Source organism: Balaenoptera borealis, assembly GCF_965194805.1.
Source record: "Balaenoptera borealis genome assembly, chromosome: 6".
Lineage (NCBI taxonomy): Eukaryota > Metazoa > Chordata > Mammalia > Artiodactyla > Balaenopteridae > Balaenoptera > Balaenoptera borealis.
Window position 1 is genome coordinate 43,607,049 of NC_138863.1, and position 18,784 is coordinate 43,625,832.

The window sequence follows — 18,784 nt, forward strand, 5'->3', positions numbered from 1 at the left end:
GTTAGTGAGTTTCTAAAGTAAATGTAGTTTGATTCAGTGCTTTTTGGGTGAAAATTGAGATGCTGTTACTAATATATGGTATTCTCATATATATTCTGAGCTGTCTTTTTTTGTAGCCCTCTTATCTCTAGTCATTTTCTCTGTGTGTGTGTGTGTGTGTGTGTGTTGTTGTTGTTCTCTTCAAATGTCAGGTATCAGCCAAATTAGAAACATTTATTTGAATAGATGTTCATCAAAATCATTCCACAAATGATCTGCTAGTGCTACATAATACCACAAAAGAAACACTGGTTTGTAAATTTCGAACCAGTAGACAAAATATGGAGATACACACACACACACACACACACACACAAATAATGGGGGCCAAAATGAGAGTGAATTTTACAAAGGCTTTACCCATCTGAAGAATGTGATGTAGTTGAAAAAACACTTGATTGACAAAGACCTGGGTTCCACTTGAGGTTCTGCCACTGATTTGTTATAGATATTAGTCAAGTCATCATCCTTTCTAACCATACGTCCCCATCCAAGTGTAAGGTGAAGGGTTTACTGACATTGTAACTCTCAACTCCAGATAGCTACGTAAACGTTATATCTAAGGAACGTACTCAATGCCAGATTATTAGAGTGGCCAAGAAATGGGGCTTGCAGTTCCTAACGGCACAGACCGGTAGTGGTCCGTGGCCCTGGGGTTGGGGACCCCTGCTATAAACTGTCCTTTCCTTTGAGTGAAATGAGGAGAATAAGGGGGAAGAGAAATGGTTGCTTCTTCATTTACCTGCCTGGGACATAGAGGCTTCTCCCCCACTAGGGAAAGTAAAGCATAAATGAAGCTAGATCACATTTGGAGCCCAAAGTGGTTAGCACCAGAGTTTGGACTTTACTGTAGTTGGTGGTGAGCAAAATGGGAGAGCCTTGACATCTCCAGACTTGCCTTTGAATTTTGGTAAAGGGCGAAGGAGAAGGATGGGGCTGGAGACCAGGAAACCTGAACTCAGGTGGTGGGAGGGATGTGCAGAATGTCACACATGAGAATAAATCAAAGAGAAAGCTACTCTTAGAATTTAGAAAAGGAATTTAGGCTCCTCAGATGAACACATCACTATTAAAGAGTTCTTTGAAAAGAAGGAAACAATGTTGTCCTTCTGTACAGCCAACAGAAACATTTCACAACATTCCACTGACCTTACAGCTTCAAACATAATGAGTACAGCTGTTAAAAATCATGATTTTCATATATATTTAATCACACAGAAAGCTGTTTACAGTGTGTTACAGAATGAAAAATAAAGTTATAAAATCATACTTAATATGAAAAAAAAGAAAAAAAAGAAAGAAATGGGGCTTGGAGTAGCTGGTTAGCCTTTCTATTTAACCAGCCTAACATTTTTACATATTCTTTAGCAAACTCCCTTTGTTCCAATGTAAAAATAAATCTCATCCTGGCAGATTCAACATCCCTAATGCTGAATTTAAGTCCAACTTAATGTAGTTTCACTATACTAATTTTTAAATTACATGTATTCATTTTGTAGAATTTCAAAAGCAATATGGATCTGTTATAGAAAATAAGGGGGAAAAAAATTTAACCATAAAATCATCTGTAATTTTACTGCTCAAAGATAGCACATGATAATATTTTGGTATGTGTGTTCTTCCAGTCACATGTACTTGAGTTTACATGTCTATATATATATATCCAGATTTTTATAAATAAATAAATAAATAAGTATAAATATATATACATACATATACAAGCAACAGAGATCACAAACATATGGTGTCTTATAATTTGCTCTATTTCTTAACAATTTAACACTACTTGTATGTCATTAAATATTTTTCTACAGCATGGTTTTTAATGGCTGTAGAGTATTTCATATCATACTCATCCATACCTCAGTTCAAAGTATATTACATACACTACATTCTTCATAAACCTGTTTCATCAACATCATTGAAATTTCAAGACATTGTTTTTCCAGGGACCTCTGGAGAAATCCTTACAAAGTTCTTCAGTTTCAGAACGACAGAGGAATGTGGAGCACAAAGTGGCTGCCATTAAAAATAGTGTGCAGGTGAGTGATCTCTTACAGACACCGGGAAAGTCTAGCTGTTGTCACCATACTATGCATCTCTCTCTTATGTGCCCAAAGTTAGTGCGTACAGAAATCATAGGGTAATTTTTTATAAGATAAATCTCTCTCACACACTATGTTCATATTAGAAAAAATTTCTTTGTGGGAAGCTTTTAACTTCAATTTACTGGAGATTAGGGTTTCCGCACCAGACTCCATCAGTGAGAAGCCATGTGACCTTAGGCGAGTAAGCTGCTTCACACCTCTAAACCTCTGCTTCTTCATCTGTAAAAGTGAGGCTAACCACTGTAACAGGATTGTTGTGAGGATGACGTGAGATAATACTAGATGAAAAGCCTTTAGCTCAGATCTGGACACCGTTATATCTGAGCAGAAAAACATCACCAGGTTTGGAGAAGAGTAAAAGTAAAAATCTCAAAGACAGAAATGAACAGGAGGCACAGAGGAGCCACAGATACTTTTTTTCTGAGAGGTAGAGAGGAAAACAATTTAGACTCAGTTGTCATAAACTATATCGTTTGAGAATGGAGATTTTAAGCAAAAAGATAGTTGGTACATTAATACAGAGTTGTATGGAGCTAAAATGAAAAAAGTATCCATACTCTCAGATAAGAAAAATATTAGTTGCATCATTTGGAATTAACTGAGAAATGAGAGGCAAGATGCTGAAATTTGCAAACACTCAGGAAGAGAAAATGGAAGAGCAACTTCAGTCTGGTTCTTCTAGCGCTATTCAACATTCATGGGCATTAGCTCTTTAGAAATGTAGATTCTGTATAGCTAGTCTGGGATATTACTGGGGATTGCAAGCACCAAACAGTGTATTTTGAAATACTGATGATGGATGATGTTGTTGTATTGACGTGCTTAATTGTAACAACAGAGTATGTTTTCTTTGTAAAAAGATGACAGAACAAGACACCAAATATTTAGAAGATCTGCAAGATGAATTTGACTACAGGTATAAAACAATTCAGACAATGGGTAAGTTTTTGTTTTGTCTATAATTCCACATAGGGACATAAAGGCAATGTGACTAGGGTTTCTTCTTTCCTGCAGAATGGATAAATTGATCCCTTTTTTTGAAGAGAGGGTGCAGGAGAAGTTAATTTATTTTGCTTCCTCCTTTTCTCTCCATATAAATATATCATTTTACCCATGATTCAAAGTAAATTATAAAGCTCATGAGAAATCACCCCTATTTCAGGATGCATCTCCAAAAAGTAAGAACGTTCTCCTATAGAATCAAAATATCATTATCACAACTAAGAAAAGTAATAATAATTGTCTAATATGATCAGGAAATTACTAATATTATCTCTAGGTGAGTTATTTAATATAATGTTTAAAAAGTAAAAGTAGAAATGTGACTCACTGTAGGAAATTTAGAAAGTAGAAAAAAGTATTACAAAATTAAAAACCACACAAAATTCTGCTATCTAGTTATAAACACTGTCAAAATGTTAGTATATTTTCTTCCAGCCTTTTTCCTACACGTTCAAATATACATATCTATTTATTTATGAAAAATTGAAATCATCTTGTACATAGTTTTTTGTATAGCATTTTAAGCTAAAGTTTTATTTTATGTATTTCCTCATATAAAAAAATCTTCAAAACATAATTTCAATAATTGTATAAATACCAAAATGTAAGGACACTGAAATTTATTCGACTATTTCATTGTGGTTAAATATTGAGGTTGTTTACAATTAGATGTTTTTTAAGAAATGTAAGGAAAGAATGATAAAATTTATAAAATCTACGATTTACAAGTAATAACATTTAAAGTGTGTTGCATTTAGTGGGACAACTGGAGAAATTCTCATTAGTTCTAGATTAGTTAATAGGATTGTACCAGTGTTAATCTTCTGGCTTTGAACATTGTACTATGCTTATCTAAGACATTAGAAGAAGCTGGATGAAGGATATATGGGAACTCTGTACTATTTTTGTAACTTTTTTGTAATTCTAAAATAATTTTGAAAAACACATTAGATATAAATTCTTTTTACAGATGATTTACAGAATCATCCTTAACTACTGAAACGTTAGCTTAAAATTTATCTGGAAGGAAGTACTATGGATGATTGTGATCAAATTCTTTATTAACTTTCCATCTAAGATTTAAAAGAGAGGATATTAGTTTTTCCTGGCATAGGTGAGATGTGACATGTTCTTCTGGCACCTTCAGGATGTCTTGACTCCCATGAAATGTTATTAAATATGTTCATAATTGTATGTACAATGTTTTTTCCTTTGGAAGAAATGACACAAACACAGGTTTCATCAGCTTATCAAAGGGGTCCATGATTCTTAAAAGGTTTAGAACAACTGCACATTTAATCAAGCATTACAATTCATTGAAAGCAGCCTCAGCCTAAATTTCACATGTGAACTATGAATTTTATGAAATAGAATATACATTAAAATATACTGTTTACATTAAAACAGTAAAGTTATTTTGAACTTAATATATTACAATTAGAGTTACTTTAGTATCTTACAGTGCTTCATAAGCATTATGAAGAATACAAATGATTATTACTAAATCAGCAAATATTTTGTTGATTATAAGTGAAAGGAAATGTTTTAAGGGAAATGAAAGATACATGGGAAACAAGTTATATCTTTGCTGGTGAAGACTGGAAAGTATTAGCTAATGAAGTTTTGAAATGATAAAATGCCATATCAGCAGGATTTTGCTACATATGGGATCTAGGAGTTCGTGAATTTGTGAATTAATACAACCAGAAATGACTTCTTGGACATCAGTGCTATTTTGTCGAGGACTTTGCCACAGTGTTGTTCAGGGGCCTCTTTTCACAATAACACAATTCAGATCAGCATTCCAAAACTTCATTTATTATAGAGATGAGCGGTTGGTATAAGCAGTCACTTACTATATACTAATAAAGTTCAAATTAAATAATACGATGTTTATTGTACATCTGTCATTTAAGGGGATAAATCATTTTGGGTTTTGTTCAGTCAGAGATTTTTCTTAATTTGCAACTCTTTCCCACTTCTTCTGGTTTTACTGTGAGGCTAGCCTGTTTTGCAAAGAAAAAGAGAAAGCAAAGGATTTAGTCTTTATTAGTTAATGAGACTATGTACTATAAAACGGCAACTCTTCCAGGAGATTGAGTAAAGGCATCAGGAGGGGTCAAATATGATTTAATCATAGGCACAGAGAAGGGCCCCTTTTCTTTCTTACACATCCCAACCAACCAAGGTCATTATTAATGTAGCGATGATCTAATAAAGAATCCGTTATAGGGGCTTCCCTGGTGGCGCAGTGGTTGGGAGTCTGCCTGCCAATGCGGGGGACACAGGTTCGAGCCCAGGTCTGGGAAGATCCCACATGTCGCGGAGCAACTAAGCCCGTGAGCCACAACTACTGAGCCTGCGCGTCTGGAGCCTGTGCTCCGCAACAAGAGAGGCCGCGATAGTGAGAGGCCCGCGCACCGCGATGAAGAGTGGCCCCCGCTTGCCGCAACTAGAGAGAGCCCTCGCACAGAAACGAAGACCCAACACAGTCAAAAATAAATATAATAAATAAATAAATAAATAAAGTTTTAAAAAAAAAGAATCCGTTATAAAAACATGTATATCTCCTCTCTCCCTGCCCCCAAAAGGACCATTGTGTGAAGAATGGTGTTCTCTCAAGGTCTGTAAGATTGAGAGCTCATCTCTGGCATGCTTGGATGTAATCCTTCCTGGCAGCCAGGGATTTACTTCTAAACTCATCACTAATGGCCCCATTTAGGCTCTTGCATCATGGGATCTTAGGATGGCAGGTTACAGCTGGCTTTGGCTTTCAGGACAGAGAGCTTCGCCTTGGAGAGGACTCTAAATCTGATCTCTTTTCCTTCACAGATCAGGGTGACAAGAACAGCGCCCTAATGAATCAGGAAGTTTTGACTCTGCAGGAAATGCTGAACAGCCTGGACTTCAAAAGAAAGGCTAGTGAAGAACTTTAATTTGGTCTTTTGCCTATTTTTCTTCTTTTTCTACATCTAGTCCTACTAGATTAAGCTCTGAAATTAAGCTCTTTGATTTTATCAGTTCCATTTATGCTGAATGAATAAAAGGCAGTGTTTCTAGGAAGAGTATCATACTGTTTGCCATGCTTCTTCACCTAAGTTTACAAAGCAGAACCCTCCTAGAGTCTATTTATCCTGCTTATGTGGTACATGTACTGTAGCTACCATTAATTTCAAGGTGAACATTTTACCCAGTTTTTATTTGCCACTATTTCAGACATGACTGTTTTAGTTGCTATACTTAATATGCTGGAATGGGTTCTACTGCACATGTATAATTAAAATATTACTTGACAACTACTAAAACTTTGTTGCAGAAATAAGTGTCCCAGTTTCTATTCTGAAAAATGACATTGTGCTAAATAATTTTGTAGATTTCAGGAGAGTCCATTGAGACCTGAACATGTTCAATCTAACCTCTTCCCCAGGAGAGGAAGAAAATTTTCTGGCTCAATAAAATATTTTAAAAGAGGAGAAATATCTCTCAATTCTACCTCTCCTTGAAAATAGATGCAATTGAAATTTAACCAGTCACTGAAATCAATAGTTTATTTCTAAAAGTTTGGCTTCATCTTTTTGTGCAGGAATTTGTGTAAGCACAAATAAATGTAAAATTTATTTTCACCCTAAATTAATTATAAACTTAAACAGTTATATATCAGATTTTAAACATGTAAATATTTAACCCAAGATAAACTTAATGCTTTTATGCATAATAAATCTATGCTATACATTTTACGCATGCCATCTTATTCTACTTTAAATAAGATTTTAAGGAGAGGAGGAATCTTAGAAATAATTCAGTCCATTCACCTGACTGTATAGATGAGAAGATCAAGTCCCAACAAAGTTAAATGGCTTGTCCAAATTCACATAGCTGTGGCAAAGCCAGGGTAGAAATTCACATCTTCTAATCCCTAGGCCTTTGAAAGTTATATTTTCCCACTATGTTTCCCCAAACCCAGATAAAGTGGTACTAAAAACTAACACAGAAAGGCTTAAATTCTAGTCAGTACATTTAAAAATAAATGCATAAACATATTTATAAGAATATAAATTCAATTTATAAATGGCTTTTTAAGAAGCAGATATATGGCTTTTATGACTACGGGATTCAATATTGTCACAGGAGTTACAAATTCAACCTACTTATAGTAAATGATATTATGAGAATATTATGTGCTATTATGAGAATGTTAACTGTGGTCGTGCTTCTTTCTCATGACATTATTGAATTGCAATAATTATTTGAAAAGGCAGTGCTATGGCAGATAGAAGGTAGTATTTGGTAAAATATTTGGTCAAAATTTTAACCAAGGCTTTATCTCTCAGGTCAGACAAATTATTTTATAGGTTAAATTATGAGTAGCTTTGGTTGTGTGTCATAAGACTCTTCTCAGTAGTCACTTTTGTCTTCAGGAAGCCCTCAGTAAGATGACACAAATAGTGAATGAGACGGACTTGTTAATGAACAGCACCCTGGTGGAGGAGCTGCAAGACTGGAAGAGGAGGCAGCAAGTCGCCTGCATCGGAGGTCCACTCCACAACGGGCTCGACCAGCTCCAAAACTGGTAAAACGAACTGAATTGAGTTTCTAGTGAAAACCACAGGAAGTACACAACAGTGTCGCTTAGCCAGAGAATGCAGGCTTAGACCCAAATGTCAATTCATTCAGCTTATTGATGGCTTATTAGCAGCTGGAACTCTACCGTTGAAAACAAATGGATGTAATTGTCTGAGTGTTCTTAATTTCCATTCCTTTGGGGAGAAAAATAAAGCATCTATAGAAATCTATAGAATGCATAAGAATTGCTTATTTTCTCATCTAATATATCAATCTTAAAAGACTCAAATGAACTTTTTCAAATCAGCAATAAATACACTTTCTTGAAGGGCGTGAGAAGCACTGGCTTCAAATACTATATCTCATTCTTAAAATGTGTATCTTAAGGTGTCAGAGTTAAACATTAGTTCTGTGTTTTCAACAAAGTGATTTATTTTTGCGTTTAAATGAAAAAATCTCAAATGGCTAATACAACATGGCATCCCCTGCCTGTGTACACATGCATACATGCAATTATGTACAGCTATTATCCTTTGTATTAAAAAAAATGTTTTTTGGTTTTCCCCTTCATCAGTGTGAAAGAAAACTATGTGAGTGAAAGAACAATTAGAAAATATAATGAAAAAGAAGGAAAATTTTCAGTTGAAATCGAAAATTGCTTCCCAAGGGTACAATCCAATACAATGAAAAAGCACAGTACCTGGGCACACTTGCACTGAAAGGTCTGCACCGCCAGGCCTGCTTCTCAAGAAAAGTAACTGGGCTCTTTTTTAAATTTATTGATTTTCCTTGGGGAGATACTTTGATTCTCTAACCTCACTGTGCTCTGTTGTTGTGAAAACAAGATAAACAACAAAGGGAGCATAGCAGATAATGGTGCTCATACCAAATTCAGTAGGGGGTTCGCAGTTCTTTCTACATTGTTATGTGGGGAATAAACTTTCAGAAGAAAGAGCTGCTGTCAGGGCACATGGACTTAGCAAGTCTCATGAGACTTCTGCCTCCTCTTAGTTGGAGGCCCCTTCTGTGTGCCTTTCAATCTCCCTCTTTCCCAGACTTCCAGCCCAAGCTGCCACCTCTGTTTCTAAGGTAAGATCCAAGGTAAAACTCTAAGCAGGTACCTTTCTCCAGGAAGATCCACTGATAATTTTTTGGCTAATACTTAGGACCTGTAAAAAATATATATGGGGGGGGGGGTCATACTGTTTTTTTCTTCAGTATTCTTACACATAACATTCTTCATATCATGTATTTTTAGTTTTAAATTTGCTCTCTTTGCCCTTTAGTGAGTGCAATATTTTTAAAATATATGTGTTTAACAGACTTTTTAAAAAGGATAATTAAAAGGGATTTGGTTCCAGATGTTGACAAAATTTCCTGAACGATTTCTTGTCTATAACTGAAGGTAAAAATTTTAAAACATTGAAAACAGTTAACATCTATCATGCATTTTAGCAAAAAGCTGGGTTAGGAAAATAAACATTAAAATAAAAACTGTCACTAACCTTTAATGTAATTAAGTGACTAATTTAATTAATTTAATAATTATTTAGTAATATTTGCTAAATATGGTTAATAGTTAAAATGGTGGATTGTTAAGTGGAAAACTATCTGCGTTTTTCATTTGCTGTTGGATAGCTTTACACTGTTGGCAGAAAGTCTGTTCCAACTCAGAAGGCAGTTGGAGAAATTAGAGGAGCAATCTACCAAAATGACATATGAAGGGGATCCCATCCCACTGCAAAGAGCACATCTGCTAGAAAGAGTCACCTTCTTGATCTACACCCTTTTTAAGAAGTAAGTCAACACTTTGCTATACACCTGAAACCAAAACAACATTGTACATCAACTATACTTCAATTTAAAAAAAAAAAAGGAGTAAGTCAAATGTTATCCATTTAAATGCCTCCTGGGAGCCTCAGTCCTGTGGAGTTGGGAGGACACCCTGGCTGGGCTTTTGGTGTTCAGGTGAAGGAGTGGGAGGGAAGTGTTAAACAGTGAGCCTCAGGGTGCAGTGAATAAAGCTCCAGGCAGTTCCAGAAACATTTCTACTCTTCACTATTTATTCATCAACACTTCTCCCACCACCTAACTCGGTTTCTCATGAGCCACCACATCACCCACCCAAAGTTCATTTTTCATCTTTTAGAAGAGACGATTTCAAGGATTTCTTCTCAAGTACATATCCAAGAAATGAAGGGTGAAGAACATGTTTATGTGTATAAGCTCATGTAAAGGAAAAAAAAAAAATACTAGTATGTACCAGAAATCCTAATGTCTAGCTCAAAAATGGCATGAAATTAACTTTCTACTTGATGTCTAGTATGATAAAAATAGACTGGGGCTTTTATTCTTGACCCAATTGTAACAATTAAGAATTCTTTACTGTTGTTACTTAGGGACAATCTTTAGGTATTTCCCATCTCCTGGTATTTATTTACGAGAAGTCTTGGAAAGATTTGAGCTTAACAAGGGTTTGAATGTCTTCTAAGTGTAGAAAGTTTGGATTTTATAAGAGGACAGCATCCTGTTACTCTGTGGTTTTCAGCCTGTCAGTGTTTCCAGTGTTTTCAAATGACGTGCTTTATTTCCTTTGAACGCAGCTCGTTTGTGGTTGAACGACAGCCGTGCATGCCAACCCACCCTCAGAGGCCGATGGTACTCAAAACTCTCATTCAATTTACTGTAAAGCTAAGGTAGGCAGAACGCATTCTCTCATTTCGTATTTATGATGCCATAGCCGCTGTGTGATTAAGGCTAGTTTCTCTCATTGTGCCTTTCATTCAACTATTCTCTACTGAGCACCTCCTGCATGCCCAGCACTCAGCTATGGTAAATACCCACAGAAATGTTAAGGTGAGAGCCCTGCTTGTAAAGAGTAGAACAATGAAGATGAGGACATGAGAGTTATTAGCGTGAAAGTATGAAATCACAATATCGGACAACATGGGATTAATTGCTCAAAAGGCTGGCTTGAGAGAAAACTGGGGAGCCTGGAGAATGCCTTGTGGTCACTGAGGAAGGACCTTGAGGGAAGAGCAGGGGTGTGGGAGAGTGAGGCTATAGAAATAATGACTTCCTGGGTCTGTTTTGTAAGCATGGGGAGCAGGGAGAGAGAGAATTGAGTAGATAGATTGGAGACAGATTATGGAAGGGTTTGAATATCCTATCCAGGAAATATAGTGGAACATTCTTCACCTGTGATCACCCAGCAACTAGCTTATTGGATTGTCCATGAAAAATCTCAACACCACGATTTTCAGTACATCCTTATTATGTACCTGATTTAAAGAGAAATGATTATGTTGTTGCCGCTTTATCTGTGTATCTGATCCTTTTCATTTGCATGAGCAAACTAAAGCATACAGCTTTCCCTAATGACACTCTTAAAATAATGAGTTTGGCTTCAGACTTTCAAAGATTTTCATCATGCCTCAATCTCTGAGTCCCAAAGCTTTGCATTTCTAATCGCTAGGTCACCTCTGGAAAGCTGAAATTCCAGACTAGTACTAGAGGTGGTGATGCCATGATAGATGGTGATTTAGGATCCCATGATGGCATCCCTGATCACAGATCACTATTGGAACTCCATTTTAAGTTTAGTGTAGTTTCATTTTATCGAGATATAATTGACATACAACACTGTATAAGTTTAAGCATAATGACTTGACATACATAAGTTGCAAAATGATTACTACAATAAGTTTAGTTGACATCTATCACCTAGGAACTTCATTTTTAAAAGGAAGGCATTTGTCTTTCATTTGCATTTCAGAAACCCTTCTTGAAATTCTTAATCATTTCCTTTGTGTGAATTTGCACCAAGACTTTAAGAAACAAAAACAAAAGGCAGAGACCAGGTTCCTTTTTAAAATTTTATGATTTTCAGAAGGTGTTCCTTCCTCATCCCCACATCTCTATATAGCCCAGAAAATTGTAACACTAAAAGGAAATAGGATAGAAGGGTGGTATATATGCTACTTTTCCTTGAGACACCCCCATAGATGATATGTTCAGTCTAAGATGTTCTGTGGGACGAAGGGGAAGATGAGTAGGGACTGCTCAGCAAAGGATTCTGAGTGGAAGAGGTCCCTGAATGGCATGGTGTTTGAACTGATTGCCAGAGGCATAGACCATTAGTCCCTGGCTTAGGTGTTCTGCCTTCCTCTTCCATCTAACTGTTCGGTCCCCATCCTTCTTCTCTGTACACTGTTCTCCACTGTCTTGATAGATGATCCTTTACTTAGTATTCAAGATTTTCCCTAAAACCCCTCTCTACCATAGCATTCCATCCTCCTGTTTCAAAGGAAGGGGGTGACATGGGACTCTCTTTTGTCATCAGCATCCTACAGTGAATGAGATCCTTCCTGAAATAGGATAGAGAGGAATGCAGAGGGGAAAAACATCTTGTCTTACTTCATATGACCTTCTCACCCCTCACTACCAACAGCTGTACAATTATTATATCCCAAGCCCTGAAACCAATCCTGGCAGGATTTTTAAGGAAACTTTGCTACATTATTTTTGTTTTGTTTGGGCTGTCTGTTATCTATGATTGTATTTCTCTAATGCCATTCAGTTGCTTATTACCATTCTCTATATTCCAGCTCTTTGGCTAGACTTCTTCCTTTGATGTATAGCCATGTCTACTCTGCTCCTTCCCTAATCTTCACTATGCCAGTTTCCCAGTGCCTGGGGCTGTACTGGTCTATATGAGGAGTTCAATACATGCTGAGTGAATGAACAAGGTTTGGGATGAGTGCATAAATGAATGAGTGAGTGACTGACTGAATGAACGTCTCTGAAATTGAACTGAACCTGAAGAGAGGGTATGTCAGAGGGTACAGCTCGGAAGAGTTGGGAAAAGCTAAGGAGTGAAGGAGGGCTGAACAAGAAGGAATTAAAGGAATTGTTATTCTGACCTTTGATCATTTGTTTGTTTGAAGTTAGGTCTTTTTTAGTTATGAACATTTTTGCTGTTACTTAAATATAGTATCTTTAAAGACTGCAAATGCATTGGAAGTGGAATTTTCCTTATTCTACCAGAGTCCTAGTCTTTCTCAGTATTTTACCATAAAACAGTTATCAAAACATTTAGTCTTACTAAGCTTACAATTTTTTTATAATATGAGAATAAAATGGAGCCACATTAATAGACTTGCAAAATTTTTTTTTTATACATTTAACCCAAATTTGGGCTTTAGGCAAAATATATAGCTATTTTTCTGACCTAGCCAATGTGTTATCCAACACACATCAACTGAAGCAATATGGAAACACTTTCCAAGTATGTATTATATTAAGTGGCTTATGTCGATATTAGTAACATGGCAAAGTAAAGAGGAATTGGACATTTTAAAAACACACTAACATATGACTGGAAATAATGTGAGTTTGATTTATATGTATTTGCTGTAAATATATTTAAATCTTTAAAAATAAAAAGGCTTTAGCCATTAAAATTTTTATCTTTAATTCTTTATGTGTCTTTCCAGACTACTGATAAAATTACCAGAACTAAACTATCAGGTAAAGGTGAAAGCATCAATTGACAAGTAAGTTTCTAATCTCATTTTGAAGCATGAAAATGTAAGACTTTTAAAAAAGAACTGTCCTTATTTTATAGAATAATTTAAAACTTTTAAATTTACTTCTCTAACATTACATATCAATGTACTTCAAATATTTGACTTTGAAGTTCAAACATTTAACAGAACTCCGAGGAAGACTTACTTTAAAAATTTTACTATAAAGACTTGAAATGAAATTTTATATACTATCCTCTAAAGTGTCATAGAAAAATTGTTATTAGATCTATTAAATAACTCATTTTAAAGAATCTTCTTGGTTTTACAGGAATGTTTCAACTCTAAGGTAAGACATTTACTTTAGAATTTTTGGCTGTTCTCATAAATATATTTTACCTGAGACCATGTAAATAGCCAAGATTTTCTCTCTAGCAATCGAAGATTTGTGCTTTGTGGAACTCACGTCAAAGCCATGTCCATTGAAGAATCTTCCAGTGGGAGTCTCTCTGTAGAATTTCGGCATTTGGTGAGTCTGGCAGTAAAATTACACAAGCTTTTTTCCCCCTCCAAATTAGACACATTTAAGCTAATAGGCCTTATAATTTAATGTGTTTTGTTCTTTAGTGTTTCTTATGCGAATTAAGGGCCATACTGAGAAATAAAACATGCCATCATTGAAGAATTTTAACTGGTAAAAAGAACACTGAACCTTAACTCTGAAGGTGTGAGTTCTTAACAATGGTGATGTTGTACCTAAGTGTATGTCTTAATTAGTTAAAATATTTTGGTAATAATTACAGAGATAATCTGTCTTACAGTTGATAGGCATTCCTGGTTTCATTTTTTAAATCTCCCAAATGATACCAGTAATGACATGTCTGGCTAAAGGCTCTTTCATTTTAGGAGGATTAGCCTGAGGAAATATGATGTTTCTGGGTGTGAGTTGCACAGTTTGCCTTGGCATTTCTAGAAAGCTTCTGACCCAGCCTCATCCTGTTACTTCTTGCTTCTACCACTTCCTCTTAACCTAGAGTTCTCTTCCTGCTTTCTTTCTAATTCTTTGCATAGTTCTTAGATTCCCAAAGACCCTGCTGCTTGTCTTGCCAAAAATGTTGCTCATCTGGTTTATCAGCATTTGGGAGGTACCTCACCTGAATGTTGGGGCACCACTGAAGCAGTCTCTAAAGGTCTACTTCCTAAAAGATAAAATTTATGGTAACAGAAAGATATCTGCATACATAAATTTATGCTGGTTTTCATTTTTTATTTTGTTTTTGTTTGGTCTTCAGTACTGAAGAGTACATTTCTTTGTAACTGAATCCCTCTATATGACACTGCTAAATCAATAAAATGTAATGAGGAGTGATGACATATACATCCTTATAACTAGAACTCTTTTTGCTTAAGTTCAATTCCTATTTTCAAGGAACTTTCAATAATGGCCAATGTTTGCTAATAAGTGAAGCGGTAAGAGGCCCTTCTGTCTCCCAAAAGAGTCACTTGGAAAAGGAAGGACAAGGAACAAACCAAAAAGTGATGGGTCTCTATTCCAGCAGAGATAATACATAAAATAACAAAACCTTAGTTTTCATGGTGCTTTTCGAGTTGCTAAGCATTTTCACGTATATTATCTTTTACATAATACTTTAATCACTTTTTAATACAAAAGTAAATATAGAAAATCAGAGAAAAAATTAAAAACCACCTATGATCCCAACACCTTGACATTACATACTTATTTTTACATTTTCATTCATATATAGATATTCTTTTTGTTAAGTGGGATCAGATTGTACACAGTAATTTGTTTTCTGTCCTTTTTTTTTTCCCATTAAGTAATCTGTGTCATGAACAGTTTTGTGTCTCCTGCTCTCATGGCATTTAGTAGCTCACTGTGCCATGTGGCACGCTGCCCCATTGTCTATTTCCCCAGGCCTGTGTGTTAGACTTGATTTCGTAGGCTTTGAGAATCATCACAGCTGAGCTCAGATGATACTTGTCAGGTACAAAGGAGTGCTGAATAGACTCTAAAACATCCCAGCATGATGTCCTCTTTCCAAAATGTGACTGAAAAACACAGTCTTATGCCAGCTTGCTCCCTTATCTCAACCAAAGTTTCTAAAGTGGCATACCTTGAGATGAAACAGGAAGCTCCTTTCTGTTGAATCCGGGCAGCTATGTCACATCAGGTTTCAGTGAGTTAGAAAACATCTCAGTTACTGTTCTAGAAGTCAAAATTATGGGCCAAGAAAACCCCAACTTGATATTTAGCTGATAATGCTTCTCCATCTAAACACTGTTGTTTTCTTTTACAAAGCAACCAAAGGAAATGAAGTCTAGTGCTGGAAACAAAGGAAATGAGGTAGGAAATATTTTCTCCAAAAGAATCTTTCTAGGAAATAATCCTATAATAGCTTATTTTTACAAAGCTCTTAAACTGCCCTTTATATTTTTATATAAAGTCAAATTTATGTTTCTCTAATTATACATGTAAAGCTCAATAAATTGCAGACAGTATAAGAAATTTTGTTACTAAAATAGAAAATGCATATAACACCCTCCTAAGAAAATGACTATTAATATTTTGGTTCACATCATTCTAGACTTTTATCTTTTATCTAGACTTTTATACTTTGAAAGTATATATACACATTGTTTCATAACCTGCTTTTTTAATCACATAGCAATGTGAGATGAACAGCTTTCCATAAACTTAAATACTCTTGGAGAACATGATTTAAAGTGGTTGCATTATATTGCTATAATTTCTTTAGTCAGTCCATTATTATAAAATATCTTAAAATCACTCATTTTCCAAGATAAGAGGTAAGTCTTGAACATCATGACACAGTATGTGAAAATCAGAAGTGAAAAACAGTTCTATTACTTTATGGTATCAATTACCTTGCTCTTATATTAAAGCTGGCATTTCACTGGATGAATCGATTAAAAGAACAAACTGGTGCAGCCCAAGTGTTCTAGTTTGAGTCAATAAATAATAGAGTGGTCAAATCCTGGATTGGAAGTGGATTTGGGAATCAGCTATTTAGTTGACCTAGATAACTAAGGCATATGTTTATGCCCTACATATTTGGAATTAGAAAACCTGGGTTTGAGTCCATTCTGACAGTGACCAAAACTGTGATCCTTGGCAAATGATCTGATGGAAAAATATTGCATTTTTTTTCCTCTAAGAGATCAGAGTAGTAATTCCCAGTGCTCCCTGCTCAGAGAAACTGCATACGTAAGACCACCTGCATGATGCAGTTATAAAGCAATGAGGCTTGTTTCTAGTATGGTTGGTATGGATCCAATCTCCTGGCTTTATAGTCACAGGCTCCTATGCGAAATCCCTTTGAATTATTTGGAAGAAAAAAAGCACTTTATAAATCCAGCCTTCAACTGCAGTCAATCTAGCCCACTCCACAAAGCCACAAAGATCCATCACAACAGGTTTTATGCTCTACATTTTCCCTTCCAAGAATTCTTCATTCCCTTAATCGTATCTTAAAGATCTTTTGCCAAATATCACAGCCTCACCGAGGATGAGCTAAGCTTTCCTCCCAGGGTAGAACCTTGGCTTAGGGCAGAGCAGCAGACAGGTTTCTCAGCCCAGATATCACAGGAGCAAAGCTTTTGAATTTAAGGATATTCTAGTGAACCAAACAAGTAGGAGTTATTCTTCTCACCTTATAGAAATCCATACAGGTTTTCCAAACTTCCTAGATGGAACATTAGCTCATTATAAATAAAAGTCCATTTCATGATTATCCCTGGAATTTTGGCCAGAGTTGCAAACAGTATTTCATGCAGTGACCTCCCTGAATAGTATTTACTAAGTCTGAATAGACTGAGCACAATGCTTCTAAACTCTTCTTAAGGAAAACAAATCAAATGGGAATAAATCTAAATCCCTGAACTCTTTAGTACCTTGTCATCTTTGTGAATGTAAAATCAAAATCTTTACTTGGATTTCTCTGGAGACAGAAATCTAAGTAAATCATCTTCTACTGTAGAAAAACAATGTCTCATTAACACTGCCTACTTATCTCTCTTTGAATTTATTTCCTCTCATTTTCTGATTAATAACAAAATCATATGGTTATACCAGAATGATTTTATTTCTTCCTTTTCTTTTTTTTCCAAGTTTGCTGGTGCTGGATAATTTTATTTTAAGCTATTCTTTGAGCTCCCCCTGTTGACAGAATTTTAATATGACTCCTAGGTACATTTAAAACAAACCATAGACTTGAATGCTATTTTACGTGCCACAGGAACAATTGAGAAGTCACACAATACATGAAGTGGACTCAGAAAGAGGAGCCTGGGGAATCAGGGGCTTGGCTAGGCAGTAGGGGTGACGAAAGGAAAGTCAGGAAAGAGTGGGGGAAGATCTGATGATAAAATGGGCTTCATAAATTAATGGGGCCAGGGATTGAAGTAACCAAACTTGAGGGAGAACAGGAAGCTAGGACGTTATAACCTCATTTTCGAATTTCAAACGGTAGCTGTCGCTTATCGCTTATCTGTGAGCACCTGAAGCAGGAGTTCACAGCCTGATAAGAACTTATTTGACAAATCCTCGTGTGGCATTTACTATATATCGGGCACTGTCTAAAAGCTTCACTGGCATTGATTTATGTAGCTCTTGCAAAAGGCTATGAAGTAGATACCGTTAGTGTCATACTTATTTTGGCTAGGGAAACTGAGGCACAGAGTGGTGGAGCTAAGATGATTCAAACCATAGCAGTCTGGCTCCCATATCCATGCTCTTGGCCGCTGTGCTGTGCTCCCTCTGTAGTCATGAAACTTTCCCTTGGAGAGGCTGCCCTGGTTGGCCCTCCTCTTTGACCCCTGCTGCCCCTTTATCTCATCCCAGCCCGCCACTTGCTGAGATTCCAATAAGGGAGATCTTTGCGGGTTTGCAAACAGCCTCTCATCCTTTCCTGTCTGTTCCAGCTGCTGCTGTCGTTGTCCTCACTTTACCCACCTGCTCAGAAATCACATAGCTACCTCGCACCGGAATCCTTACGAAGGGTAGAAGGAATTTAAAATAATGCTTCCTGAGAAAACGTTGACTTCTCCCTTATCTCCTGCGTGCATCGGTGCAGTGGTGGAAATAGCACTGCCCACAGCTCTGCCTCTTACAGGCAGCTGACCTTGTGCTAGCTATTTTTTTTTAATTTATTTATTTATTTTTGGCTGTGTTGGGTCTTCGTTTCTGTGCGAGGGCTTTCTCTAGTTGCAGCAAGCGGGGGCTACTCTTCATCGCGGTGCGCGGGCCTCTCACTATTGCAGCCTCTCTTGTTGCGGAGCACAGGCTCCAGACGCGCCGGCTCAGTAGTTGTGGCTCACGGGCCTAGTCGCTCCGTGGCATGTGGGATCCTCCCAGACCAGGGCTCTAACCCACGTCCCCTGCATTAGCAGGCAGACTCTCAACCACTGCGCCACCAGGGAAGCCGTGCTAGCTATTTTACCTCACCAACTCCTTAACTATAAAATGGTTTCATGTTAACCTGCGCTTCATAGGGTTGTTGTGAGGAC

At 36.5% G+C, this 18,784-nt stretch overlaps 1 protein-coding gene and 1 pseudogene across 5 annotated transcripts in view; one reads left to right on the plus strand and one right to left on the minus strand.

Annotated features, from left to right (window-relative positions):
* LOC309631221 (endonuclease V pseudogene) overlaps nt 1–18,784 on the minus strand; it is a 434,994-nt pseudogene that overhangs the window by 128,226 nt on the left and 287,984 nt on the right. The gene's annotated exons all lie outside the window — the stretch shown is intronic.
* The window catches only part of STAT4 (signal transducer and activator of transcription 4), a 95,095-nt gene that overhangs the window by 57,003 nt on the left and 19,308 nt on the right, over nt 1–18,784 (plus strand). For 2 of the 4 annotated variants that reach the window (XM_082397351.1, XM_082397354.1), the window contains 10 exons: nt 1,989–2,081; nt 3,008–3,086; nt 5,982–6,071; nt 7,572–7,719; nt 9,351–9,509; nt 10,316–10,408; nt 13,208–13,267; nt 13,569–13,586; nt 13,673–13,766; nt 15,558–15,602. In XM_082397351.1, the coding sequence (XP_082253477.1) occupies nt 1,989–2,081; nt 3,008–3,086; nt 5,982–6,071; nt 7,572–7,719; nt 9,351–9,509; nt 10,316–10,408; nt 13,208–13,267; nt 13,569–13,586; nt 13,673–13,766; nt 15,558–15,602 (879 nt within the window). Of the gene's footprint in view, nt 1–1,988; nt 2,082–3,007; nt 3,087–5,981; nt 6,072–7,571; nt 7,720–9,350; nt 9,510–10,315; nt 10,409–13,207; nt 13,268–13,568; nt 13,587–13,654; nt 13,767–15,557; nt 15,603–18,784 lie in introns of all 4 variants that reach the window. The other 2 variants (XM_082397353.1, XM_082397352.1) reach the window with 1 other exon arrangement.